At 58.0% G+C, this 27,921-nt stretch overlaps 1 protein-coding gene across 3 annotated transcripts; it reads left to right on the forward strand.

Moving 5' to 3' along the window:
* The first annotated feature begins 469 nt into the window (after positions 1 to 469).
* Positions 470 to 27,631, forward strand: LTBP4 (latent transforming growth factor beta binding protein 4). Of its 3 annotated transcripts, XM_070771053.1 has the most exons (33): positions 470 to 633; positions 2,412 to 2,470; positions 2,627 to 2,765; positions 3,255 to 3,364; positions 8,230 to 8,421; positions 8,564 to 8,811; positions 8,888 to 8,990; positions 9,346 to 9,420; positions 9,516 to 9,638; positions 10,174 to 10,338; positions 11,528 to 11,677; positions 11,803 to 11,910; positions 12,461 to 12,592; positions 12,677 to 12,802; positions 13,492 to 13,617; positions 14,410 to 14,652; positions 15,392 to 15,517; positions 15,606 to 15,725; positions 16,575 to 16,703; positions 16,923 to 17,048; positions 17,341 to 17,463; positions 17,702 to 17,833; positions 18,997 to 19,128; positions 19,207 to 19,332; positions 20,541 to 20,687; positions 21,745 to 22,011; positions 22,325 to 22,396; positions 22,670 to 22,798; positions 23,009 to 23,155; positions 24,126 to 24,278; positions 25,243 to 25,623; positions 26,018 to 26,170; positions 27,220 to 27,631. In XM_070771053.1, the coding sequence occupies exons 1-33, from the start codon at positions 485 to 487 to the stop codon at positions 27,372 to 27,374; spliced, it is 4,866 nt and encodes a 1,621-aa protein (XP_070627154.1). In that variant the 5' UTR covers positions 470 to 484; the 3' UTR covers positions 27,375 to 27,631. The 3 variants fall into 3 exon arrangements, with proteins under 3 accessions (XP_070627154.1, XP_070627155.1, XP_070627156.1); XM_070771054.1 differs by lacking the exon at positions 11,803 to 11,910; XM_070771055.1 differs by lacking the exons at positions 470 to 633; positions 2,412 to 2,470; positions 2,627 to 2,765; positions 3,255 to 3,364 and adding an exon at positions 4,576 to 4,853.
* The last annotated feature ends 290 nt before the right edge of the window (positions 27,632 to 27,921 follow it).

A 27,921-nucleotide genomic window follows, 5' to 3' on the forward strand; every position in this document is an offset into this window, starting at 1 on the left:
CCTGGAGGAGGGCATGGCAACCCACTCCAGCATTGTTGCCTGGAGAATCTCATGGACAGAGGAGCCGGGCGGGCTACAGTCCATAGAGTCTGACAGAGTCGGACACGACTCAAGCGACTCAGCAAGCTTTCACGCCTACCACCTACGCATCGACTAAGAGGAGCCCCAGCAGCTCCACACTTGGGGCCTCTCCTTTAAGACAGGATTCACTGAGCCAGTACCCTTCTAGGCACTGAAAATTCCGGGCCCCAGCGCCCCCCGCCCGGCACCTGTCCACGTAGCCCCTCCCCTGTCGTCTCCTGATTGGCCGTGTAGGCAGCGCCCCCTGGTGGCACCGGGCTCTGATTGGCGGGAAGTTCGCAGCCCGCGACTGGGATTGTGGAGAAAATGAGTAGGCCTCCGGCGGGGGCGGGAGGCGGGGTAGCGCCGAGCCGGACCCGCTGGACAGACGGGCCGCCTGGAGCGCGACTCCACGCCGGACACGATGCGGCTGCCTGGCCCCAGCGGCCGCCGCCCCCTCCTGCTGGTGCTGCTGCTGCCGCTCCTTGCAGCCGCCGCCACTGCCGCCTCCGCCGCCGGCCCCAGCACCAGCCAGGCCGTCGAGGTCGCGGCGATCCCGGGCCGTCCGGCCGGGTAAGCCCCGCTGCGGCCCCTTCGTCCTTGTGCCTCCTCTACCCAATAAGTCTGGCGGTCCAGGAATTTCGGATTTAGGGGAACATGAACCCACTGCTTCGTGATAGGGATAAAGAACCAGAGCTCTTGGATTTATTAGGGCCCTCTGTTTTGTAGGGGTTTGAATCCGAGGTGTATTGAGGTTCTGGGCGGAGGGACTCCCCGCCGGTGCGGTAGAGACAGATGTGGCTCCAGAGAATTCTAGAGTCTATTTGGAGCAGGGTCCCAGTTTATATAGGGATGGGGCTTTGGGTTCTCCTAGGATGATAGATGGGTGGGGCCGAGCTGAGACGGGGTCCCCCAGGTTTCTGGGATGCTTAAGGAGGAAGAGTATGGGAGGTTATCAAGGCGCTTTAAGGAGGAGTTGAGACGTCCTGGTTTTCTGGGGTTTGGGAATGCTTGAATTAATTAATAGAGACCTTTCCCTATAAGACTTGGAGTTTGGTGTTGATGGCGGAGGGGCTTGTGGGAAATTGTGCGGAGGTGGGGTGGGGGCTGCTCAGATTTCACGAGGGTTAAGGATGCTTTAGTTTTCTAGAATTAGAGGATTCTGGGGTTGAATGAGGTACCAGTGATTTCGCGGCAAGAAATCCAGAATTTCGTATAGATTTGGGAGTTATAGCCACTCTTCCTGTCTACGGGTGACGAGATCGGAGGAAACAGTCTGCCCAGTATCCCCACCCCCCGCCCTGCGGCCCAGCGCTCCGTTACAAAGGCCCCGGGCTCCGCTCCCGCCTCGGTCTCTGCGAATACGTTTAGTAACCCGAGCCGCTCCGGGGGCGGGGCTGGGAAGGGGTTAACCCGGAGAAAAGGCGGGAGGGAATGACGGCAGGATCGGGGGTCAGGGAGGCTCCCACCCGGGCCGCCCCCTTCTCTACCGGGCCCCACCCGTCTAAAAAGAGTCCATACGGCCGACATCCCCTTCGCAGCATCCCGCGCTGCTCCTCTCTCCTGACCTGCGCGCGCGCCCACGGTCCTCGTCCCCCTTAGCCTGGGGATAATGGATTTGTCTGGGGGGCCCCTGGGTTGCGACGCACTTGCGCCCAAGCTGAGGGCTCCGCCAGCCTGAATCGGAGACCCTCCCGGCGCGGAGATTCCTCCGAAGAACGACTCCTTCCTCGTGGTCAGGCGGGAAACTGAGGCCCAAAGACCAGGAGACTCTGGCTCCAGGACACACAGCGTGGAAGGGCAGGAACGGGCTAGAACTCAGACTTCGGGATTCTCAGTGCTGAGCTGTGGCTCCTGTATCCCTGTCCACCTCTGCACCCCGCTGGACCCACAGTCAAAAGAGGACTTCCCTCCCCAGCGGTTGAGGCCTGTGGACGTGGTGCCATCTGCCGGCAAACTGCGGGATGACGGCTGAGTCCAGGACAGGGACGTGCGGGGAGGGCGGGGTTCTAGATTCCCAGAGCCGGGTTGGAAGTGCCCTTAGAAATCCTCTGAGTCTCTCTCTTTTTCAAAAAAGACTTTAAAATGTCTTTTCCAATAATGCCTTATCCACAAACATTTCAGAAGGAAAATAAACGTGAAGTTGCTGTGACCTTTACCTAAACAAATTTGCCTCCCATTGTACAGATGGGGAAACTGAGGCATCGAGCGAAGTGCCTCAGATTGGTCACATATCAACCCCAAGCACCCTCCAGCTTTATCTTGGCTTCCCCTTCCCTATCCCTCATCACTGTCCTTTGGGGAGTTCTATAGTGCTAGAGGCTGAGTGACTTCCATCCCTCTATTTATAGTGCTCCTGCTTGTCGCTGCTGTCCAAGCCGATCGCCCAGGAGAAGCCGCTGCTTTAGAGGTGGGTTCTTGTAGGCGGGGTATAGGTTGGAGGGGAAAGATGGTAGAAGCAGAGGAGCTGGGGGTCCCTTCCTCATCCCTCACTCCATCTGGAGAGCTGGATGAAAGAAGAACTCGGTTGCCTCCTTTTCCACTTAGTCCCTGGCTGTCTCTGAAGCCTCCTGCAGGGTCCGGAGCTGCCGGCCCGAAAAGTGTGCAGGCCTTCAGCGTTGCCTGGCTCCAGGGCCCCCAGAGCTGCAGAGCGCCAGCCCCAGCGTGAGGAAGAGACAGGTGTCCCTTAACTGGCAGCCACTGACGTGAGTGTGTGACCCTCTCCTGCTAGATGCTCCCAACCCCGCCATTTCCAGCACATATCTCCCTGCTCCCTGGGTCTCCTTTTCCTTGCTCTCTCTACTAACTTGTGTCTCTGTTTCTATTTCTCCTTTTCTTGCCTATGGCTGTCTCTAGGTCTTTCAGTTTCTATCTCTCTGTCTCTGTCTCCGTGTCTCTCTCTCTCTCTCTATTGGTTCTTTGCCTCTGTCTCTTTCTCTCATAGTTAGTTACCTGTCTCTTTCCTCTGTCTTCTCTCTCTCTCCCTCCCTCATCCTGGTTTCTCCCACTGACTTTGTCCTTCCTAGACTCTAAAGAATGTTCCAGGCCTGATCCCCAGAAAGAGATGGAAGGGGGATGCAGAGCCTCCACTGGAAGACCTCCTGATGTAGGAGGTCCCTTCCAGCCGCGGGAGTTGGGGGGAGGGGGTCAGCCTAACCCCGGTGACAACTTCTTCTCTGCCCCCTCCCACCCAGGCTGCAGGAAGCCCGAGCCCTGCTGAGGCGACGGCGGCCCCGCGGGCCGGGGGCCCGGGCATTGCTGAGAAGGAGGCCCCCACAGCGCGCCCCTGCCGGCCAGTCCCGGGGTAAGAACATCCGCCCTTCCTCCGCCGGGTTGGGGGGCGGGGAGGCGGTGAAGGGGGATGGGGGGGTTCCGGGCCAGATAAAGCCGTCTGGTTCCCACGGTGCAGCCGCCGCCTAGCCGTCCCCCACTGTAGCTCAGCACCCCTCCCCAGGACTCAGCCCCCTCTAGGGACCCCGGCGTCCGGCTGCGAGAGGTGAGTCCGGGACAGGACTAGACGCGGGCCAGAGGCGGTGACCCGCGGGGGTGGGGCCAGGAAGCCAAGCGTCCGGGCTCCCCGCGGCCGAAGAGGGGGGCGCTGTCCCGGCAGAGAGCGCCCGAACTAGCCCAGACAACAAAAGCGATTGTGCGGGTTGGCGCCTGCCGGGCCACCTAATGCCCCAAATTGCGGGGCGGCTAGGGGCCAAAGGCCTCCCACTGCTCTCCCAACCCTCCTCCCCATCTCCTCTTGCTCCAGCTCTCAGCCCCTGGGCTAGCACACCCCCTAGTCTCCGCTACCCTCAAAAGTCTCCCTCCTGCTGTGGCCTTCAGCCCAGATGTGTCCCCTCCTCCCTAAAGTCTTCCAGATGTGGGCCTTCCGCCAGATGTGAGGACCCCCGCCCACCATCTTCCTCCACCGTTTCCCCTAATCCATTCTGACTCCTCCTCCCAGGTGTGAGGATCCCGGTCAGATGTGACTGCGTCCTCAAGTGGGCCCCTCCAGCGTCCTGCCCACCAGGCAGACCCCCAGTCACTTCGTGTGCCCAGGTGCACCGACCCTTCTCCTCCCACCCCCAAGATGTGCCACCTGGCTGCCCAGATGTGCCATGACAATCGCCTACTCAGATGAAGCCCTTGTCTCTGTGACTGAGGCGGGGACAGCCTTTAGCCTTCTCCCCAAATGCGGCCCCCACTACTCTTTCCTCTTTAAACACTCAGCTTGGTCTGGGGTGGGGTGTGGGGGGGACCGGCCCGCCCCCACCTGTTCCCTTCCCCGCCGCTCCCCTGCGGGCCCCATTCACTTGTTGATGCGGGGCGGGAGCAGAGGGGGCGCCCCCCTCCCCGCTCCGAGTCTAGCGCCCAGCCTGCGCGTCTCTGGCTGCGCGCCCAGCCCCACGCGCCCCCGCGCGGCCGCCGGGGAGGGAGTGGTGGGGAGGGGGGGCCTGAGCGGGGGCGCGGCCGCCCTCCCCCGCGGGCGGGCGGGCGCGGCCGGGCCCCTCGGGCGGGCTGGGGCGGCGGCGCGGCGGAGCGCGGCGCTGCAGCCATGGCGGGCGGCGCGCGGCTGCTCTGGGTGTCGCTATTGGTGCTGCTGGCGCTGCTCCGGCCGCAGCCCGGGCTAGGTCGACCCCGAGAGCGCCTCCGCGTGCGCTTCACCCCGGCCGTGTGCGGCCTGAGCTGCGTCCATGGGCCCACCGGCCCCCGCTGCACCCCGACCTGCGCGCCCCGCAACACCACCAGCGTGGACAGCGGCGCGCCCGGCGGGGCGGCCCCGGGGGGACCCGGCTTCCGCGCCTGTGAGTGCGGGGTGGTGGTCCAGAGGGAGGGGTTCCCGGGGGGGAGGTGGAGGATCCCTGGGGATGAGGGAGACAGTCCCCAGGAAGAGGGATCCCAGATTCCTTGTGCCAGAGTGCTGGGGGATCCCCAGCTTATTTGAGGAAGAGAGCCTCAAATTCCTGGCTTTTGGGGTTGGATCCTGAGAGTCCTGATTCTGCAAGTAGTGAGGGTTCTCAGGGACCTGTCGTGTCCCATGTGAGGCGACGGGGGCTGACTTTCTTTCCTTTGAGTAAAAGTGGGGAATCTCAGAATTGAGGGGCTCTGGAACTTGGGGGAAAGGGGCCTGAATCCTGCGACTGTGAGCAGGGGTCCCCAGAGTCCAAGGGAAAGTTCCAGGGCCTTGAGAAGCGGTTTTCCGTTTCTGCTTCTTTGGGTGGGAGGCATTAGGAAAGTCTAGGATGGAAGTGCCTGTGAGGAGGGGGATTGGGGTGTGGAAAGTCGATCCTGAGAGCTGAGAGGAAAGGTGTTCATAGGAGGGTCTCTGCAAGACCCTGAGTTGCAAGGGTCGCACGTGGAAGAGCAATCCAACAGGCGGTCTGGGGGGAAAGGCGCCCCCTGGGGGTCAGAGGGGACAGGAGGGTCTGCGCACCAGGCTCCTCTAGAGATGGAGAGCCCTGGTGGGGGCGGGGGGAGTCAGGTGAGGTAGGGGTAGTGGGCCACCTGTTGGCTCCAGGGCGTGATGGTGGGTGGGCTCTCAGAGTCTGGGCCTACCTGCCCCCAGTCCCGGAGGCCCTCTGGAGTGGGGAGTGGGGGCCCCTGGCGCCGAGAACTCGCCCAGCCTGGCCCCCGGCCAACGCAGCCCTGGCCGGCGTGAGCTCATCTCTCGCCGGAGCCCCCGCCCGCTGCCACTCCCTCTCTCCACCCCTTCCTCCCTCTTTCCCTCACTCCCTCCCGGCCCAGCCTCAACGGGCCTCTGCCAGGCGCCGTGCCCAGGCGGGTGCCAAGCCCCTGGAGGCGCAAGGAGGGGACTGCGAGGGGCGGGGCGGGGGGCTGACCTCGGGAGGACCTCGATGTCCTCAGCTCCTCAACCCTCCAGGGGTGTGGGACATGGAGTTGCCTGTGCCCATCTAGCGGCCCGCCCTGGGTGTGGGAGCCCTCAGGGAGCTGGATGGGGGTGGGGGGGCTACATTCAGGACAAGAGAAGACAAAGCAGTGTCTTTGATGGCTCGGAAATGCCCCCTCCCCCGACCGCTGCCCCCAACAGAGACTCTTCTTATTTTGGAAACTTCATTCCTAGTTAAGCCTTTCCTAAGCCTGCCACTTAATTAAGGACCCCTCTTAGAGCACCCTGTAGTCCTGGCCTGAGCCCCCTAACTAGGGGAGCCAAGAATCTCTGCCCTCAGTCCCCATGCCCCTCCGCACCGCTATCAACAGACTCCAGAGACCAGCCCCTTCAGTGAAGTTCCCGCCCATTCTTCTGATGTAATCGCCCCAAACTGCACCCCTCACCAGAGAGCTCTAGTTTTGTCCCCCTGCTACTCCTCCCCACTTCCAGGGGAAACCCCAGATTACAAAGGCTGTACAGTGATAACTACTCTAGCTGAATTCCCTTCCTGAAAAAGTTTCCCGTTTTCTTCTATTTCCAACTGAATCCCGTCAGAGATCCCTGATTGCTGGGTATCCAAGTCCTTCCCTCCCAGCTGACACCCTCCCCCAGAAACTTCTGATTCCTCTATTTTCAGAAAAACCCAAAGTTGGTCTTGATCAGCTGATTCTCCCAAGAGGACTCCAGATACTGTGCTCCCCTCAAGCAGCCATTAATCTAAAGACTGGGGCACCTTATCCCTTAGCTGAGAGGGAAGCGGGTATTCCACAATATCTTAGAATCTTCTCAAACAGCGGAGGCTCTCATGTGCTGGAAAGAATTCCACTACTCCATCTCCACCTTGCTCTCAGCACCCTCAAATTGGCCGTTCCTTCTAAGTCACTAGAGTCCTGTTAGTAGGTAACTCTCCCCAAAAGGACTAAAGAGGTTCCTTCTGCCTCCTTTTCCTTTGGGATCGGCTCCCTTTCTGTTCCAGAAACCTCCTGAGGTCTTCGAACGGCGGAGTGCTGCCTTCTAACTGATCTCTTCTCAGGAGTCCAGTCTCCGTACCCTTATAAGTTGAGGGGGCTCCCTCTATGTTTTCCTGTCTCCAGTGTGTGGCTCAGAATCCCACACACGCCTTTCTGGACGGTCCCGGCCGCCTGCCCCCTTCCTCCCCTCCGCACAGCTGTCTCCAGCTGTTCTCGGCAGCCCCAGGGGAGAAAGGGAGGGGGGTGCCCTCGCAGGATGTGTCCGGCCTTCTTTGGCTCAGCGGGCTCGGGGCTCCCCCAAGGGTCCAGAACGAGGAGCCGCCGCCCTGCCCCCGCCGCACCCCTCTCTTTGTTTACCCCGCCGCACAGCTGGCAGTGCCCCGCCCCAAGGTGGCCCAAGGCCCAACGAGGACGCGCACAGGGGAGAGCAGGCGCGTTCCCGCTGGCCCCGCCCCGGGGCTACCGGAGGCGGGAAGTCAGAGCTGGAACCGGGGAGCCGGAGCCAGAGGGGAGGTGGGCGGAGACAGAGCGCGGGGATGTGGGGCTAGAACGCGCAGATAGCGGGGAGGTGGGATGAGAGGAGCGCGGGCGAGCGAGCCAGGGCAAACTAACGTGAGGAGGGGAAGGTGGGTGGAGCTAAACGCAGCAGGTTAGACGCCTCGATGGGCGGGGTTTGCAATCCTTAGGGTAGAAGAACGCGATGTGGGCGGGGCGCATAGAAGCGAGAGGCGGGGACGGGGCGGGGAGAAACGGACAGCCTGTGGGCGGAGCTTGAACCTGCCGCCCGGGGTGCAAACGTGCCTAGAATGGTAAGGAGACAGAGTTGCGAGCACGGGATGGTGCCAAGGAGTGACTGAAGTGTAGTTTTAGTCAATGGAAGTGACAAGCGCTGGGTCTGACGGGGCTGGAACAGCAAAAAATGGGCAGGACTAAATGCGAAGGCGCGAGTTAGAGTGGACGTGACTGAGCCTATAGGCGGGGCCAACACTATCTGGGCGGGGCTAGTAAGCCTCGGACTCTGCGGGAAAGTGGGACTTGAGAGGGAGGGCGGGGCGATATGAAAGTGAAGGAGGAGCTTGGGGGCGTGGCGAGTGGACTCAGAGGGCGGGGCTACACCTCCGGGGCCTGGACCCAGCCTATGCCAGTGGTCAGGGTTAGTGAGATGACGCAAGACGACTCAAGGGTGAACGACTTAGAACTGAGTGATACCTTTGACGGTGTAGTTATAACGTTAGGGGCTGAACTAAGTGAGGGTGCTCTCGTCCCAAGAGAGGCTGCAAGGAGGGTTGCCGACCCTGAGTGTCCTCGCTCTCTCCCCAGTCCTGTGTCCCTTGATCTGTCACAATGGAGGAGTGTGCGTGAAGCCTGATCGCTGCCTCTGTCCCCCGGACTTCGCTGGCAAGTTCTGCCAGTTGCATTCATCGGGCGCCCGGCCCCCGGCCCCGGCCATGCCAGGCTTCACCCGCTCTGTGTACACCATGCCGCTGGCCAACCACCGCGATGATGAACATGGTGAGGAGAGTGCGGCCAGAGTTCCCTCCGTACCCTCCACCACCTCGTCGTTCCTCTGACTCCCATGTTTCCTTCTTTCTCCTGAGTACCCTTCTCCATCGCGCCCTTTTCCTGCATTCCTACCCGCGGTGCCTCTCTCCAGGTGTGGCGTCTATGGTGAGCGTCCACGTGGAGCACCCGCAGGAGGCGTCGGTAGTGGTGCACCAGGTGGAGCGTGTGTCCGGCCCTTGGGAGGAGGCGGATGCCGAGGCAGTGGCGCGGGCAGAGGCGGCGGCACGGTCGGAGGCGGCAGCGCCCTACACAGTGCTGGCACAGAGCGCGCCGCGCGAGGACGGCTACTCGGACGCCTCGGGCTTCGGTTACTGCTTTCGGGAGCTGCGCGGAGGCGAAGTGAGAGGAGGCCGGTGGGGAGGGGCCCGGAGCGTGCCACCGCGCGGGGGCGCGCTCACCCTACACTTCCCCACAGTGTGCGTCCCCGCTGCCCGGGCTCCGGACGCAGGAGGTGTGCTGCCGAGGGGCTGGCTTGGCCTGGGGCGTTCACGACTGTCAGTCGTGCTCGGAGCTCCTGGGTAAGCCCCAGGATGTCCCCAAGGTGCTCGGAGCTGGGGAGGACTGAGAACCCTGCCGCTCCCTGTACTCTGCCCTTAGGATGTAGCCTTATACGAATTCTAGTCATGCCTATCCCGTTGTGGGGATCCTTTCCAGTCTAGACCCACCCATATCTGCTGGGACCATCCATCCCACTTTCTGACTTTGGCTAGCTACCCTATTCTTACCCGACCTTCACGCCATTCGCCAACCTAAGGCTGACCTTGCGTTCAAACCACACTCAACATCTTTTAGTTCCTACCACCCCATTTTCGCCCCCGCCCGCTCCATTCTCGCTCCTCCAGCCACTGGCCCACCCCTCTCCTTTCTCCACAGGTAACACCCACCAGGGGGGCGCCCCAGATGGGCCGTGTCCAACTGGCTTTGAAAGGGTTAATGGGTCCTGCGAAGGTGAGCTGGAGTCAGGGTGGGAAGAGCTCGGGTCTAGGGAAGGCGCTGTCGGAGAGCTTGCCCTGATGCCTCTGGGATCACCCCATTCCTCGTAGATGTGGATGAGTGCGCGACTCGAGGGCGCTGCCAGCACGGAGAGTGTGCAAACACGCATGGCGGGTACACTTGCGTTTGCCCCGACGGCTTTCTGCTCGACTCGTCCCGCAGCAGCTGCATCTGTGAGCCGCCGGGGTCTGAGGCTGGTCCCGTGTCCACCCTATCCTCATGGCCGAGCATCCCTGGGTCTACTTACTTAGGGAATTACTTAGACCACACCCTCCCAGATCCTCCCAGATTCCCTGGTCCGTCCCCCGCCTCCCAGTCACTCGTACCTCCCCTTCCGCGCATCTTAGACTCTCAGACTCTCTGGAGCCTCTTTGGCTCTTCTAAGAACCCCTTAAACCTTTTGAACTCAGATCTCCAGACTTTGATCAGCTCCTCTCAAGCCCCAACATTTCCTCATCTCTCGCGATACTTCTTCAGATCCTGAGATCCTTCCCAGACCCCCTTTCACCCCCTCAGATTTTCCCCAAGCCCAGAACCCTTCTCAGACCTCTAGGCCCCCCGCCCCAGCTCTTCTTCAGACTCTGAGATTTCCCAGATGCCCTTCGCACCCACCGAGCTCTCCTTGGGACCATTCCCCTACCTTCCAGATCCCCTAGACCACTACACTGCCAACCCTTCCCTGAAGAATTTCCTCCCCGTCCTCCCCAGCCCAACACGTGATCTCAGAGGCCAAGGGGCCGTGCTTCCGCGTGCTTCGAGATGGCGGCTGCTCACTGCCCATTCTACGCAACATCACCAAACAGATCTGCTGCTGCAGCCGTGTGGGCAAAGCCTGGGGCCGGGGTTGCCAGCTTTGCCCACCCTTCGGTTCAGGTGAGTGCCTCCTGCCTGTCTTTCTCGAGCATTTTTTTTTTTTTTTTTTTGCTTTCGTTTTCTCTGTTCGACTCTTTGCAACCCCTTGGATTGTAGCCCGCCAGGCTTCTCTTTTCGTGGAATTTCCCAGGCAAGAATACTGGAGTGGATTGCCATTTCCTACTCCAGGGGCTTTTCCCGACCCAGGGATCGAACTCGGGTCTCTTGTATCTCCTTCATTGGTAAAGTGGATTCTTTACCACTTTGGCCACCTTGGAAGCCTGCCTTTCTTTCAATTCAGTTCAGTTCATTTCAGTTCAGTCGATCAGTCGTGTCCGACTCTTTGCGACCCCATGGACTGCAGCACACCAGGCCTCCCTGTCCATCACCAACTCCCGAAGTTTACTCAAACTCATGTTCATTGAGTCGGTGATGCCATCCAACCATCTCGTCCTCTGTCTTCCCCTTCTCCTCCCGCCTTCAATCTTTCCTGCCTTTCTTCAGAGTTGACGCAAATAGGCCTTCTAGGCTCCGCCCCCAGACTCTCCAATCAAGTTAGACCCTAGTCTTGGCCACACCCCCGGCCTTTGAGACAACCTATCATCAGACTGGACTCCGCCTGGGCCCCCACCCCACCTTGGGCCACAACGACACCTGAGGCCCGAGACCTTGAAGTTAGGCTGTGTCCCACGAGCGTCACCCCCAGCCTCAACCTCTCATAGCCCTTGAGATAGACTACTTGCCCAACTTTGTCTCGAGGCTTGGCCAAGTACCCAGCTTCTGAGACACTGCCTCCTATCTAACTTCAGCTTTGGGCCCTGCCCAAGACACACTCCTCTCCGAGACACCTCCCTGGCAATCTTTTTCTGCATAAAACCAGATCCCACAATGGACCTGATTGGTTCCTGGCCTGTCCCTGTAGACACCAAACCAGACCCTGCCTTCAACTCCTGTCCCTGCCATCATCCCAAAGAGGGAAAAACATCCTTGGTCCCACCCTTAGCCTCTGAGATATCCCATTCTTTGCCAGGGTACCACCCCATCTCAGCATCCAAACCAAACCCCTAACACACCCCCAGGCCAAGCCTTCCCCACGATCAAGTCCAGACCCTCAACTCCCTCTTCTCTTTCTCTTTCACCACCCTTCCCTCTCATTCCCCCTACTCTCTTGCCCTTTCTCTGCCCATCTTTCTCCCTTTCCTGTTACCAGAGGGTTTTCGGGAGATCTGCCCAGCCGGCCCTGGCTACCATTACTCGGCCTCCGACCTCCGCTACAACACCAGACCCCTAGGCCAGGAACCACCCCGAGTGTCCCTCAGCCAGCCCCGTGCCCCACCTTCCACCTCTCGACCACCCTCAGGTGAGCTGGTTTCTGGAGGAGGGGGTGTTGTCTCCAAGGGGCTGCCCCAGGCTCACCAAAAAAAGGGGAGATGATCAGGGACACCCAAATCAAGGTCTCCAATGCTGACACCCCTTCTTTACCAGGCTTTCTGCCCACTCATCGCCCAGAACCTCGGCCTGAGCCCCGGCCAGGCCCTGAGCTTCCCCTGCCTAGCATCCCTGCCTGGACTGGTCCTGGGATCCCTGAATCAGGTGTGGTAGAGGGAAATGAGGGCACAGGCAAGAGTTCCAGGGAGGGAGGCTCCACCGTGAAGATTCTAGAATAGAATAGGGATGTGACAGCCAGAGGAGTTAAGAAATTGGTGGGAAAAGATCAAGGTTTGCTGGATGAGGTGGTGTTTACACCAGGGACTGGAGTCAGACAGGCCTGGGTGCAAATTCTCTGTCATTACTGTGAGGATTAAACAACCTGTCTGTGAAGTATCTAGGAGATAGTAAGTGCTCAGTTAATGTGAGACAAGTGATTTTCGTGGAGGACACTAAGAACATATTTCAGGCAGAGGACGGGATTCTAAAGTAAAATATTAAAAAATGGAGACTTTGGGGTGGCAGTACGGGAGGATTCAGGCAGAAGATCTGATGAGAACATCGCATGATAGAGAAGGGCATCAGAGGGAGAAGACTTGGTTTGAGGAGGGACACCCAGGATGGTGTTTTAGGTAGAGGATCTGAGGGAATTGTACTGGGGTGAAAAGGACGGGATTCATACATGGGGGAACCCTGTCTCACTGGACCCCCGCAGGTCCCTCTGCAGGCGAGTGTCAACGCAATCCCCAGGTCTGCGGCCGTGGACGGTGCATCCCTCGGCCCAGTGGCTACACCTGCGCTTGCGACTCCGGTTTCCGGCTCAGTCCGCAGGGCACACACTGCATCGGTGAGCCAGGCTGGGTGGGGAGGATGGAGGCGGGGCGGGAGGCTGTACGGTGTCACCTCCTGACCAGCCCTTCTGTACCCTCAGACGTGGACGAATGTCGCCGCGTTCCCACTCCTTGTGCTCCCGGACGCTGCGAAAACACGCCAGGCAGCTTCCGTTGCGTGTGCGGGCCGGGCTTCCGAGCCGGCCCGCGGGGTACGGAGTGTCTGGGTGAGAAATCCAGGCCCCACCCCAGCCAGGGTCTCGCTCCAGCTCTCCCTCGAGAGCAGTCCCCGCCCTCGCACGCTTTCCCACGTCCCTTCAGCCCAACTACTGCCTTGGCCTGGCCCCCAGCCCCGTCTCCAGTCTCCAGACCGATTCCGGCCCCACCACTCCCTCTTTCGCGACCTGCCCGCCCTTCCGTTGGCCCCGCCCCTTTTATGTTCCAGACTAGTGCCTGCCCTCTCCAAGGCCCGTCCCCTGACCCGCAACTGCTGTAACCCACCTCCTCACCGTGACTCGTGATTTCCGCCCTGTCACACCATTGCCCCATCCCCAATCCACCCCTTGCCCCCTCCTGCCTTCCCTTTTCTGAGTCTGCAAAGCTGCCCTTCCCGCCCTTGCCTTACCCAGTCCCTACCCTCCCTCAAATTGTCCCCCTCACGATTCTCCTCTCTGCCTCTGCCCAAGCTGGTTCCCCAACTCAGGTCCTGTCCTTACCGCTGAAGCTCCGCCGCAGCCTTAAACCGACCCACTCCGAGCCCCTCTACCGCCCCTGGCTCCCGCTTCAGCCTGGCCCCTGCCCCAGCTTGACTCCGCCCCTGCTGTCCCTGGCCCCCCCGCCCCCTGCCAAGCCGTCTGGGGGAGGGGAGGAGGCGGAGTGTCTGCCCCTGCCCCAGCCACCCTGTTTGTGCCCGCAGACGTGGACGAGTGCCACCGCGTGCCGCCACCTTGTGACCGTGGGCGCTGCGAGAACACGCCAGGCAGCTTCCTGTGCGTGTGCCCCGCGGGGTACCAGGCTGCACCCCACGGAGCCAGCTGCCAGGGTGAGGGACTGGGCATGTAGGGGGGAAGGGAAGAGCAGCAGCGGTGCGGGATACTGAGCCGGAGCCAGGAGGCAGAGGGAAGCTGATTGATTCGAGACAGAGGCCAGGCTCTGAGAACCAGACGGGCAGCCTGGTTGGGGACGGAGAGGCCAAGTGATGGAAAACAGAAAGGCTGAGTCATGGAGGTTGGAGAAACAGAGGGAGGGGGTGGAGATGGAAGGGTAGAGTTATGAAGGACAGAGTTTAAGGAGGCCCGCTGATATGGACTAGAAAGAGTTCTAGGAAGCAGACAAGCAGCTTCATAGGGATTGAAAAAATAGAGGGCTAGAGGATGCAATGGCACCGCACTCCAGTACTCTTCCTGGAAAGTCCCATGGACAGAGGAGCCTGGTAGGCTGCAGTCCATGGGGTCGCTAGGAGTCGGACTCGACTGAGCTACTTCACTTTCACTTTTCACTTTCATGCATTGGAGAAGGAAATGGCAACCCACTCCAGTGTTCTTCTTGCCTGGAGAATCCCAGGGACGGCGGAGCCTGGTGGGCTGCAATCTATGGGGTCGCACAGAGTCAGACATGACTGAAGCAACTTAGCAGCAGCAGCAGCAGCAGAGGATGGAGGTAGGATGATGAGGGATAGGCTGGCAGAGTGATGAAGATGGAGAGACCAGGGATTAGGACAGGGTGGCAGGATGGTGCAGGGTGAAAGGTCAGAGCGATGGAGGTCAGGGAGGCAGAATAGAGTATGGGGGGAGGGGCATAAAGGAGGTATGACCTGAGTCCCTGTTCTGAGCAGATGTAGATGAATGTATCCAGAGCCCAGGCCTGTGTGGCCGAGGGGTCTGTGAGAACCTGCCTGGCTCTTTCCGCTGTGTGTGCCCGGCTGGCTTCCGGGGCTCTGCGTGTGAAGAAGACGTGGATGAATGCGCCCAGGAGCCACCACCCTGTGGGCCTGGCCGCTGTGACAACACAGTGGGCTCCTTTCACTGTGCCTGCCCTGCTGGCTTCCGCTCCCGAGGGCCTGGGGCGCCCTGCCAAGGTGAGGGGACCAGGTCTAAAATCACTCCACCCCCGCTCTTTGCTGTGGGGACCGGAGAGAGACAGGTTTGGGGTGGGAGGTGGGGGCAGCAGAGAGGCAGAGGGATGAGATTCAGTGGAGGAAGACAGGGACAGAGGCCTGGGGAAAACGACGGGGTGGGAAGGGTCTGGCTCCAGAGTCTTTCCCCCTTTCTCCAAATATGAGGGTGTTCTCCAGTCCTCCCCCCTTTCTTGGATGATGCTCTTGTGCTTGTGGGCTTCTCCACTGGCTCAGCAGTAAAGCATCCACCTGCAATGCAGGAGATCATGTACAATGCAGAAGACACAGGTTCGACCCCTAGGTTGGGAAGATCCCTTGGAGAAGGAAATGGCAATCCACTCCAGAGTATTCTTGTCCAAGCTATCCTATGAACAGAGGAGTCTGGTGGGTTACAGTCTATGGGGTCGCAAGAGTCAGGCACAACTTAGCGACTAAACCACCACCTTGTGCTCGTGGGAACTCTCAGGAAGGGACAGGGCTGAGGCACAGAAGGCATCATGCAGGAGGTGGTGTCCTGGCCACTTCATGGCAGTTGGAGAGACCATTAATGGGGAAGCAGTGAAACGATCCGTCCTTCTGGCAGGAGGGGGCAGCCTGAGCAAGGTCCAGGGCACTGCCTCCAGAATGGAATGTTGGGGTGGGTGGTGATGGTAGGGGGTCCAGGTCCCTTTTTCAGCCCCACTGGCCTCCTCTGCCCCAGATGTGGATGAGTGTGCCCGTAGCCCCCCGCCCTGCGCCTATGGCCGGTGTGAGAACACGGAAGGTGGCTTCCAGTGCGTCTGCCCCACAGGCTTCCAGCCCAATGCTGCCGGCTCCGAGTGCGAGGGTGAGGCCGGGGAGGGAGGGAGGAGTGTGGATGGATGAGGGGGGCATTGGGCCACTACTTCAAAGCCGCACTCTTGTCTGCTCCCCAGATGTAGACGAGTGTGAGAACCACCTGGCATGTCCTGGGCAGGAGTGTGTGAACTCACCTGGATCCTTCCAGTGCAGGGCCTGTCCTGCTGGTCACCACCTGCACCATGGCCGATGTACTGGTAAGATCAGGCCCTGGGTGTGACCTTGGACCTGCGTCATGACTCCTGACCGAGATTGTGACCCTTGACCTGACCTGCAGCCTTCTAACCTGGATCTCAGTCCTCTTACCTGGATCACAACCCCCAGAGCATGACTGTGATTCTTGAACTAGACTTGATCTCCGATCAGAGTGCAGTTTCTGATATGGACCATGACCCTTGGCCCTGAATGTGACTTCTGCCTCTGTGATCAATGACCTTCAACTTGACTGTGACATTTGACCTTAGCTGTGTACACTGCTGATAACCCTGGGACCCCAACCCTGATAGCAGTTGTGCCCCTCCTGTCCTCTGGCCCTGTATTCGACCTGTGACCCCTAAACTTGACTGTGACATCTGGTCTAACCATAACTACCAACCATAACCCTGACCATAACCCCTGACTCTGTGTGATGCTTGACCCTGTCTTTTTCACTTCCCCTGCCCTTTCTCAGGGTCCCTTCTCTGGGACCTGATTGGGTTCATGATCTGGATCCCAAACCCTGACCAGAGACTCGGACCCCTGACTCATCAGAATGGCATCCAATTATCCTGCTTTATAATACCTGACCCCTTACCCTAACTAATGTCTGAACCCTGTCCCAGTCCCTTCACCTGCCCCTAGAATCCTGGCACAGGGAGTTCCCAGAAACCCAGACACAGGATCCCCGGAAGATGGTCCCCAGGATTAGAGAGCCCTGGTCTCCCTTACCCAGTTCTGCTGCTGACTCTTTACCTCACGTCCAACCCAAGACACTTCCCATCATTTCTTTCTGACCCTCATCCATGTGTCCTTAAGCAGAACCTCCTCTGAAATCCCCGTTCCCGCAGATGTGGACGAATGCAGTTCGGGCGCCTCCTGCGGCCCCCATGGCCATTGCACTAACACCGAAGGCTCCTTCCATTGCAGCTGCGAGCCAGGCTACCGGGCGCCAGTTGGTCGGCCCGGGCCCTGCGCAGGTGGGCTGGGTGGGGAAAGGGCTGGACAGCCTGGGAGTGGGCCCTGGCTTCCTGGGCAAAGCCTGGTGGGGAGGTGGGAGCTGGACTAAGGGACTGTATAGGTGGAATTAAGAAACTGGCCGTCTGGGGCGTGGCTTGCGAGCAGGGTTGCTGCTTTGTAGGCGGGGCTTGGGTCCTGGGGCGGGTCTGGTGACCCAGTCTGAACTCTGGGTACCCTAGACGTGAACGAGTGCCTGGAGGGCGACTTTTGCTTCCCCCACGGCGAATGCCTCAACACCGACGGCTCCTTCGCCTGTACTTGTGCCCCCGGCTACCGGCCCGGACCCCGCGGAGCCTCTTGCCTCGGTCGGTACCCACGCCGGGCCTGAACCGGGAAAGGGTGGGGAAAGGGAGGGGCGGAGTTGGAGAGGAAAGGGGGAAAGGGCGGAGTCTGGATAAAATGGGCAGTGAATGGACAGGCTCGAGCCAAGCTCGTCGGGGAGGTGGGGCTTGCAGGAAAGGGAGGAGCCTAAGGCAGGTGGGGGAAGGCGTTAGAGTCTCGGAGCCGTAGAGGCCGGGAAAAGGCGGTGGAGGGGCGTGGTCTGGAATGTCAGGCAGAGAAGGAGACTGGCTTGCGGTTGCTGACACTGTCCCGCAGACGTGGACGAATGCAGCGAGGAGGACCTCTGCCAGAGCGGCATCTGTACCAACACCGACGGCTCTTTCGAGTGCATCTGTCCTCCGGGACACCGCGCCGGCCCAGACCTCGCCTCCTGTCTCGGTGCGAGGCCCCGCCCTGGCCAGATCCCTCTCTCCTCTGCCTCCTGGTCTCCCCTATTTGTCTCCCTCTCTGCCTCCCCTCTGCTTCTTCCTCCTTCCCCCTTTCCTGCGTCTCCCGCCTCCAGCTTCTAACTCTGCTCTCCCCTCCCTGACTCCCCAACCTGTTCTCCTTTCCCTCCTTGCCACCCTTCTTCCCGCGCGCCGCTTCCCCCATCTGACTGCCCCGCCTCCTCCCTCAGACATTGACGAATGTCGGGAGCGGGGCCCTGCCTTGTGCGGGTCCCAGCGTTGTGAAAATTCCCCGGGCTCCTACCGCTGTGTCCGAGACTGCGACCCCGGCTACCACGCAGGCCCCGAGGGCACCTGTGACGGTGAGACCACTGCCCCCGCCCCCACGAAGAGCTTTCTCGATGACCAAGGAGGGGCTCCAGGCTTCACTTAACTCTCTCCCCATCGGTGGTGCAAACAAGCTACTAGTGTGTCTTTACATTGTCTGTAGTGGGGAAACAGGAAGCTGAGGGAAGACTCTTCTATCAGGAAACAGACCAAACCTCGCTTCCAGAAGCAGCACAGATTTGGGGTTAGGGGGGATGGTATGCAGGTCAACATTTTGTGGAACAGATGAAATGACTGTGAACTGCTTTGCGTTCTTGGGTTGCCAGACCCCTGATTCATGGAAACCTAGTTTCATGGACCTCATTCACTAATTTCACAAGAATTCATTAAGCCCTACCGTGTGGGATACTGGGAGCAGAACAGGCAATAAGTCCAACAAAATCCCTGCCCATGGGACTTCCCTGGTGGTCCAGTGGGTTAGATTCTGCAGTCCCAATGCAGGAGGCCCGGGTTCAATCCGTGGTCAGGGAACTAGATCCCACATGCTGCAACTAAAGATCCCACATGCCACAATGAAGACCCAGCACAGCCAAAAGTAAACAAACAAAAAAATCTCTGTCCTCATGGAGCTGATGTTTTATCGGGGAGAGACAGACAATAAATATGTAAATAACTCTGATTCATCCAGCAAATGATTTAGGGGCAGCTACACCTGGGGATACAGCAAGGAACAGGACAGACACAAACCCCTGCCAACGTGGAGCTTGGATTCTAGGGAGGTGACAATCAGCATGCTAATAAATACATGGATATAAGAAGTTTAAGAAGGAAAGTAAAGCAGGATAAATGGACACAGAGGACAGGTTAGATAAGGGTGGGGGCGCTGGTTAAGGGGGCTTGACCTAGACTCTGGAGTGAAGCAAGAGAGGGAGCCATGCAGATAGCTGAGGGAAGAGTGTTCCTGACAAAGGGAACACCAAGTGCAAAGATCCTGAGGTGGGGTCACATTTAGGCTATTTGAGAAATGGTAATGAGGCCTTGCCTGCCTTAAGAGGTGTCAATGCTTGTTGGTCGGACTCGTAGAATACCAGATTCAGACACCTCTCAGGCATAGGAACTGGAAGCAGCACCAAGAACCTGTGAAATCAGGCCTGTGACTCTCCTTTCTTTCCCCTACGCCCTCCCCATGCTTTTGCAGACATAGATGAGTGCCAGGAATACGGCCCAGCGATTTGTGGAGCCCAGCGCTGTGAGAATACCCCTGGCTCCTACCGCTGCACGCCAGCCTGTGACCCTGGCTACCAGCCCACGCCAGGGGGCGGATGCCAGGGTGCGTGTCCCTGGGGCCTGGGTGAGATGCGGAGGGGATAGAAGTTCCAGCCTTGGCTTGACTGTCTGGTGGTTGCAGATGTGGACGAATGCCGGAACCGGTCCTTCTGTGGGGCCCACGCCGTGTGCCAGAACCTGCCTGGCTCCTTCCAGTGCCTCTGTGACCAGGGCTACGAGGGGGCGCGGGACGGGCGTCACTGCGTGGGTACGGGGCTCCTGGGGGAGGGTGGGGCCAAAGGGTGGGGAAGAGGCTGGTCAAACCCTGATCCTCTCCATAGATCTGAGTGCATGTAACCTTTAGAGGTATGGAATTTAGACCTTGGAATAGAAGATCATCTTCCTGTCAGTCAGGAGTCCCTATTAACTCAGATTTTATTTGGGGTATGCTTTAAAAATTCATGCATAGGGAGTAGAAGTACCATAACCTTAAGTGTATGTAAACATTTTTTCCCCAAACATTTACAAAAAAATATTTGGCAGCACATGGGACCTTAGTTTCCCAACCAGGGACTGAAACCCTGTCCCCCACATTGGAATGCAGAGTCTTAACCACTGGGCCGCCAGGGAAGTCTGCCAACATTTTATGAGAAAATTTTCTAAACATATGGCAAGTTAAAAGGCCTGTAGAGTGAATCTCTGCACACCCATGACCTGCATTCTATTATCATTATACTTGTTTCCTCACATGTCTCTCCATTAATCCACCTAATTTTTTGGAGAGATTTAAAATTAAATTGCAGGCATCACTATATCACTCCCCAAAATTTTTCATGCATAATAATGCATATTATTAACCAGAGATCAATATGTGTTCACAGATATTTTTGAGGTTCATCTTACATACAGTGCAATGCATGATTCTTAATTATACATTCTCTTAGTTTTGACAAATATGAACACATCAGGCTTCATTTCTTTAAAGGGAATCAAAACTGTGAAGTTCAGGGAAATACTTGAACTTTGGGGATACGTGAATATAGGAATTGTAACGAGGCTAGCTGTCTCCCAGCTCTGCTATCCTCTATTGCATTTATTTTCAGGCAGATTCTCTTTTCACAACGACAAAAGGGGCCGTCGCACCTCTGGCTAACATCCTCAGCTTGCCATCCCTAGCTACAGAGGGAGGCTCTGAGTATTTCTAGAACAAGTCCCAGCACTGGCTTTGATTGGCCCAGCTGGGTCACTGCCTGTCTTTGACCCAGAGAAATGCATCAATCTGCTTGACCTACTCAAAACACGTGGGTTGAAAAATGGAGAAGCAGAGGGCTCCCGTGGGGAAATCAGGGTTTGTCATTGGAACATAAGCAGAGGATGGGATCTGAGCCGTTAAAATGCTTGAAAGCTCAGACTTTGATGGAATTCCAGAAGTTTACCACCGTTGACTCCCTCTTCCGTCTTGTCTCCTGCTGACAGATGTGAATGAATGTGAGACACTACAGGGCGTGTGTGGAGCTGCCCTGTGTGAGAATGTGGAAGGCTCCTTCCTCTGTGTCTGCCCCAACAGCCCTGAGGAGTTTGACCCTATGACCGGGCGCTGTGTTCCCCCTCGGACCTCTGCTGGTGAGACTGAGATCAAAGTCTACTTAACTGATGGCTGCTGGCCCCACAGGAAAGTAATGGGATCTAACCATTCCTGATGTGGACAGCTGCCATCAGTTAGATGCTGTTGTTTTAAACAACAAAAAACTGCAAAACACAGAAGTTAACCTAGGTGTGGGACTCAGTGTCAGAAGTAGATCCTGGTTCTGACTTGACCAGATTCCTCCATTCAACAAATGTTCACGGTGTTTAGGCCCTTTTCTGGGCACTGGGAACACAGTGCTGCTGCTGCTGCTAAGTCGTTTCAGTCGTGTCCGACTCTGTGCGACCCCATAGATGGCAGCCCACCAGACTTCCCTGTCCCTGGGATTCTCCAGGCAAGAACACTGGAGTGGGTTGCCATTTCCTTCTCCAATGCATGAAAGTGAAAAGTGAAAGTGAAGTCGCTCAGTCGTGTCCAACTCTATCGACCCCATGGACTGCAGCCTATCAGGCTCCTCCGTCCATGCAATTTTCCAGGCAAAAGTACTGGAGTGGGGTGCCATCGCCTTCTCCGGGGAACAGAGTAGTGACCAAAAAAGACCACCCTGTCTTCAAGGGGGACAGATAGCAATATAGCCTGACAGTAATAATATAGAGAAATCAGGACTGTGATGGAGGCAAGGGCCACGGGGTAGGTAGGGAGGAGAAGGCAGGTGAGAGAGGGACTTGAGCGGTTCCACGTGGACAGGTTGTGGGGCTGCCTAAGTCAGGAAACAGTGTCTAGGCCTAGGTCTGAGTATGAAGATTCCCAGGCCATTTTGGGATGTGTTGATTAGGAGGCCTCCAGGAGGCCAGGGAAATGCCCTCTTCTCTGACCTGAACTGCAGGTGGGATGAGGGGCCAGATGCTTGGGAGAGGGAGATAGGGAGGCAAGAGGTGCAGAAACCAGAAGAGGCAAGAATGGAAGAGACCATGGCAGATCGATGGTGAGGGATGTGGAGCCTGGTTCTGCCACACCGGGGCCTCAGTTTCCCCATCCGTAACGGAGAGGCTGGAGGCTCAGCCCGCACTGGGCTAAAGCCCCTTGTCTCCCCAGGTACATTCCCAGGCGCACAGCCCCACGCACCTGCCAGCCCCAGTCTGCCAGCCAGACCCCCGCCCCCACCCCCGCCCCGCCGGCCCAGCCCACCCAGGCAGGGCCCTGTGAGCAGCGGGCGCCGAGAGTGCTACTTTGACACCGCGGCTCCGGATGCCTGTGACAACATCCTGGCCCGGAACGTGACGTGGCAGGAGTGCTGCTGCACTGTGGGTGAGGGCTGGGGCAGCGGCTGCCGCATCCAGCAGTGCCCGAGCACCGAGACAGGTGGGCATGGGCCTCGGGGTGCACGCAGGGCTGAGGGTTTGGGTAGAAATAGGTGGACATGGGACTGGGCTGGGACAAGGGGACACACTTGGACAAGGGGCAGAGGTGCTGGTATTGCATTGGGCAAGGGTGACTTGCCAGCCAGGTGGGCATCAGGCTGAGAGGTGGATACAAATAGGCACAGGGGCTGAAGTCTTGGGCAGTGAAGGGCAGGCATGGGGCAAGAGTAAGCACTGAGGCAAGTGGGCACAAGCAGGCCCAAGGCAGGGGCTAGGGCCAGGGTGTGGGGGCTCAGCCTTGTCTCTGTGTGCAGCTGAGTACCAGTCATTGTGCCCCCATGGCCGGGGCTACCTGGCGCCCAGCGGAGATCTGAGTCTCAGGAGAGGTAAGGCCCACCCACCCTCAGCCTCCAGCCCAGCTCTGTCTCACCCTGTCTCTGTTTTCTTCATCTCTATCTCTCATCCTGTTTCTCTGTCTTTCCCCTTCCCACCCCTACCTTCTGACTCTGTCTCTGGGTCTTTGTCACCATCTCTTCCTCCTTCTCTTTCCTGATCCTGCCCTGCAGCCACACACTCCCCTCCCCCGATCCAGCCCATCCCACAACCTGGCCCTCCCCCATCTCTGGTGAGGCGCGTGCCTCTGATCATCTTTCCCGCAGACGTGGACGAGTGCCAGCTCTTCCGAGATCAGGTGTGCAAGAGCGGCGTGTGCGTGAACACAGCCCCAGGCTACTCGTGTTACTGCAGCAACGGCTACTACTATCACGCCCAGCGACTGGAGTGCATTGGTAAGAGTCCCCCACCTCCACCATCACCCCCACCCTCGCCTGGGACTCTTTCCAACCCTTGGTCACGCCAGCGCCTCTCTGGAATGTGACCACCACCAGCAGGAAGTCGTTCCTGAAGTCTAGACTCCATTTATCAGATTGTCAATGCACTGGGGAAAGGGCAAAAGGGGAGGAGGCTACTTCTTAATCACTCCCTCCATGCCTCCCTAGATAATGACGAGTGCGCGGACGAGGAGCCAGCTTGTGAGGGAGGCCGCTGCGTCAACACTATCGGCTCTTATCACTGCACGTGCGAGCCCCCACTTGTGCTGGACGGCTCGCGGCGCCGCTGCGTCTCTAACGAGAGCCAGAGCCTTGGTGAAGTCTTCCCGCGCCCCGCCCCGTCGATTATCAGTCCCGCCCACGCCGTCCAGCCCCTTTTAACCTCAGCTCAGCCTCCTGCCTACACCCAGGCCACGCCCCTCGCGCGTGGCTCGGTCACGCCCCTTAACGCTCCATTTAGCCTCTGGTCTTGGCTTTTGGCTCTCAGAACTGGAGGCCAGCTGGCGTGGTTAAAGACTAAGGTTTCAGAGGAACCTCCCTGCCACTTGCTGGTCCGGTGTACACAAGCACGTTTGCTTATTCCCTCTTGGACCCCCACAGCTTGTTTTCAGCATATTGGGTAGATTGGCAGTAGCCCCTCTCTTAGAGGGTGGTTCTAAAGAATTCTGTTTTCAAGAACAGAAGGAGGACCTGGTTTCACTAAGTGCTAAAAGCATGCTTTCTGTTATTTCCCTGTGTGTCTCTCTTTGCACCTCTCTATGAGTTTCTGTCTTTAGGCTTTTCTCTAAATTTCTGACCCTCTCTGCATCTGTCTTCGCTTTTAAGTCTTTCTCTCTGCACCTTTGCTTTCCTGTGTTTCACTGAATCTCTGACTCTTTTGATATGTTTGTCTTTATTTCTTTGGGTCCTTTCTTTTTGCCCATTGACACAAACTCTCTTGCTTACTGTTCCTACAACATCCTTCCACACTCTATCTAAGACGTCATTCAAACAACAATGCTCAGAGAGGAAAAGCAACTGCCCTGGGGTCACAGAGCCTTCCAGAGGCCAGGCTTGGATAGATCCCTCCTCTCCAGACCCTAGCTCCCTCCTATTTGATAATTTCGTGCCAGGCCAAGCCCTGTACTCACCTGGAGCTACTTCAGAGGACTTCCCGAAGCTACATCACAGCTGATGTGAAGGGCTGAATGATAGGGAGGGGCTGGCTGGGCTGAAGGAGATTGAGCAATTTGGGAGGACTTGAGTGTCTTCTTCCTGCCTTGATGCATGCTGTCTCTGCCCTCAGATGACAATCTGGGAGTGTGCTGGCAGGAAGTGGGGGCTGACCTCGTGTGCAGTCGCCCTCGGCTGGATCGCCAGGCCACCTACACAGAATGCTGCTGCCTCTATGGCGAGGCCTGGGGCATGGACTGTGCCCTCTGCCCCGCACAGGACTCAGGTACCGCCACCTGCCTGGGCCACACTCAGAGACTCTGCCCCTCAGGCGCCAAATCCAGTCCTCAAACTCCCAGTCTTAGACCCCAAGATCCCCCCAAACTCAGCCCCTCAGACCCCTATGTCCCAGCCCATTCCTAAATCTTGGTTTCTTAGGCCCCAAGTCACAACCCAAAGACCTCCAAGCCTCAACCACAGAAAACCCAAGGCCTGACTTAGCAGGTGTCATAGTTCCAGTCCCATAGGGCCCTGAGGTCTGGGCTCTTAGACTCTCAACCCCTGGTCTCTGGTACCCCAAACAAAACAGCCCATGAGACCCCTCCCCCAAAGCCTGGACCTTTAGAAGTCAAATGCCAGTTGCTCAGATCCTGCCATCCTGGCCCCCAGACTCTGGTCATAGCTCACAAACCTCCAAGTTCCACTGGCTTGGATATTCACATCCAAGTGCCTAAAAGGCCAGCCCACAGCAACAGAGATCCCCCTTGCCTTGTCTCTTAAAAGCCCAGAGTCCCCTATTTCTCAGCCCTTGGGAAACCAGTGCCAGCCCCAGGTCCTTGGTCCTCTGACTTCCAGGTCCCATGGCTCAGATCCACTCCCATGCATCCTGATCCCTCAGGTCCCTGATACTTCCCAGTCCTAAAACACCTCCATCCCACCTTCATAGGCCCGTAGCGCCAGATCTCATGGGTCCACAAATTCCATCACTTGAATCCTGACTTCTAGCTGTAGTCCTCAGTACTCCTGCCTCAGTGCCTTGGAATCCCGGTCTCAGTCCTCAGACCTCAGTCCTGGCTCCAGAACCCCTGATCCCAACCCTGAAACCCCAACCCGCTCCTTTGACACCCCTCTAATGCCTCAGCCCAAGCCCCTCCCACCCTCTCCTCCAGGCTCCTCTTCCCTCAGGGGGGATATAAATAGCAGATGTCGGGGAAGCCGAGCTGATTGTTAGGCTTGGCTCCTATTTGCAGATGACTTTGAAGCCCTGTGCAACGTGCTGCGCCCCCCTGCATATGGACCCCCACGGCCAGGTGGCTTTGGACTCCCCTACGAGTATGGCCCAGACCTAGGTCCACCTTACCAGGGCCTTCCCTATGGGCCTGAGTTGTACCCACCACCCGTCCTACCGTATGACCCCTACCCACCGCCACCTGGGCCCTTCGCCCGACGGGAGGCCCCCTACGGGACGCCACCCTTCGACATGCCGGACTTTGAGGACGATGGTGGCCCCTACGGTGAATCTGAGGCTCCTGCTCCATCCGGCCCGGGCACCCGCTGGCGCTACCGGTCCCGTGACACCCGTGGCTCCTTCCCAGAGCCTGAGGAGTCACCTGAAGGTGGAAGCTATGCTGGTGAGTACTGAGGCCTGAGTGATGAGCGCTAAGATGAGGACCAAGTTGTACAGAGATGGCACTAGGAGAAGGGAAGGCGGGAGGGATGGGGAGAGACAGAGATAGAAACAAAGAGAAGTCGGGGGGAGACAGACTCAGAGAGACAGGAAAACAGAGATATTGTTGGAGAGAGCGACGGAGAGCAGAGATGAAGAGCAACAGAGCCATCTCGGTAGATGAACCGAGAAAACGATGAGGACAGAGGGAAAAGCTAGAGAGAACAGAGCAACACAGTAAACATCCTGGCCCCACAGCACCGCCCACAGCCCTGGAGCGGGATGGACAGTTTAGAAGGGGACCCAGGGAATCAGGACAGGGCCCCACTCGAACCCCGGAATCCCCACACTCTCCGCAGGCGCCCAGGCTGGGCGCTACGAGGGACTGGAGGCGGAGGAGTGTGGGATCCTGGATGGCTGCGCCCACGGCCGCTGCGTGCGCGTCCCCGAGGGCTTCACCTGCGACTGCTTCGACGGCTACCGCCTGGACATGACTCGCATGTCCTGCGTTGGTGAGGCGGTGGGCCAGGGCCAGCATCGAGGGGTTGGAGATAGGGTGGAAAACCTTTACTAGCGGTGGGTAATCAGGGTCATCAGGGAGACCGGCCAAACGGCTAGGCAGGGGAACAGAAAAAAATTCTTGCTCAGGGATGGGGCATGCCTGCAGCAGAGGTCAGGTTGTGAGGAAAGCCAGGTTGTGACCACAACACCAGGGCTGGGCTTGAAGCTGGATGGAGAGAATAGAATCCTGCAGACGTGATTGTTAAGGACTCCCAGAGCTATTTTGAGCGATTTGCTTGACTTCTTTGAAGAACCTTCAGTCTTCCCATCTGTAAAATGGGAATATGCATCATGTCTGCCTGGTTTAGACAGCAGGAAAGCGGAGTGGTTACAAGCCAGGACTCTGGGGCAGTTGGATAGACCTCAGGCTCTGTCCACCAGCGTGATATGTGATCTTGGACAGGTCACTGTCCCTTGCTCAGTTTTTCTCATCTGAAAAATGAGCATATCTTACAGAACCCATTTCACAGAGCCGAGAACATCGATTTGCAATGACAGTGAGGCCTTTGTGTAAACCAAAGCTCAGCGAAGAGAACTGACTTCCCGAACGACTCAGAACTAAGAAACAGCAGGGGGCTGGGCACTCAGAGTCTTTGCCAGCTAGTCTGAGAACTTCCTGGGCTTTTTGTGTGACACTGGGCAAGGGGCTTCCCCATGCTGAGGCTCAGTTTGCCCAGTACCTACCTCATTGGGTTATTAGGAGGATAGTTAATACAGGTAATATGCTCAAAACAATGTCTGGCACAACAAGCATTTGTGGGTGTTGATACCATCATCAGTATTGTTTTCGTAGCAAAACCCTAGTGTCCTAGGGGGCTACCATATCCATCTCACAGAATACAAAGCTGAAGCGCAGAGAGGTTAAGTCACCTGTCCAGCTCACACAGCCAACAGTCTCCACTCCGACAGGAGACTCAGCATCCACAATCCTCAGGGGCCAGGGAGGCGGGCACCTGAGTCCCCAGCCCTGAATAGCACTCCTGGTATCTCCTCTCCCCAGACATCAACGAGTGTGACGAGGCCGAGGCGGCCGCCCCGCTCTGTGTCAACGCGCGCTGCGTCAACACTGATGGCTCGTTCCGCTGTATCTGCCGCCCAGGATTCGCACCCTCACACGAGCCGCATCACTGCACGCCCGCCAGACCCCGGGCCTGAGTCCCCAGCAGCCCTGGGCCGCCCACTCCGCGCCTGCGCACGCGGGGTCCCTGCTGCGCAACCCTGCCACCCACCCGCTTGCGCGCATGCGCACAGCGATGCCGCACCCGGCGGAAAGGAGGGTCAGTGGGACAGATGGACAGAAGGAGCAGCCTTCTTACCGACGTCGCGGGCCCAGGCTTAGCCCACGGTCCCCTTCACATTCCTGCTCCTTTTTATAAAAATGTTCAATTAAAAAACACCTATTTTGTACCTTCCGCCTCTGTCTGCCTGATATTTCTCAACATCTGGCTCCAGAATTTGTTTTTTGAGCCACTAAGTTACATCCTCTCCCCATTCCTGCTTCTTCATTCCTGCGCCTCTGTCGCTTGCTCTCTCTCTGCCTCCTTTGGTCCCTGCTTTTCTCCTGTGTCTGTTTCTTTGTCTCTGTCTTCTGGCTCTTGTCTTTCTGCTTCTTTTCTCTGCCTAATTCTCCTTGTTTCTGTGACTTTCTCTTTCCCTCTTTCATTCTGTCTCTAATCTCGAGGTCATACCTCTGGATTTTTAA

The sequence above is a fragment of the Bos indicus genome, chromosome 18 (genome assembly GCF_029378745.1).
Source record: "Bos indicus isolate NIAB-ARS_2022 breed Sahiwal x Tharparkar chromosome 18, NIAB-ARS_B.indTharparkar_mat_pri_1.0, whole genome shotgun sequence".
Taxonomy (NCBI): Eukaryota; Metazoa; Chordata; class Mammalia; order Artiodactyla; family Bovidae; genus Bos; species Bos indicus.

Excerpts from the sequence above, each read along its gene's own strand:
- LTBP4 (XM_070771053.1), top strand. The coding sequence starts at position 485 with ATGCGGCTGCCTGGCCCCAGCGGCCGCCGCCCCCTCCTGCTGGTGCTG. Across the intron at positions 9,639-10,173 it reads GTCCCGCAGCAGCTGCATCT|CCCAACACGTGATCTCAGAG; the intron begins GTGAGCCGCCGG and ends CGTCCTCCCCAG. Across the intron at positions 12,593-12,676 it reads GCAGGGCACACACTGCATCG|ACGTGGACGAATGTCGCCGC; the intron begins GTGAGCCAGGCT and ends CTGTACCCTCAG.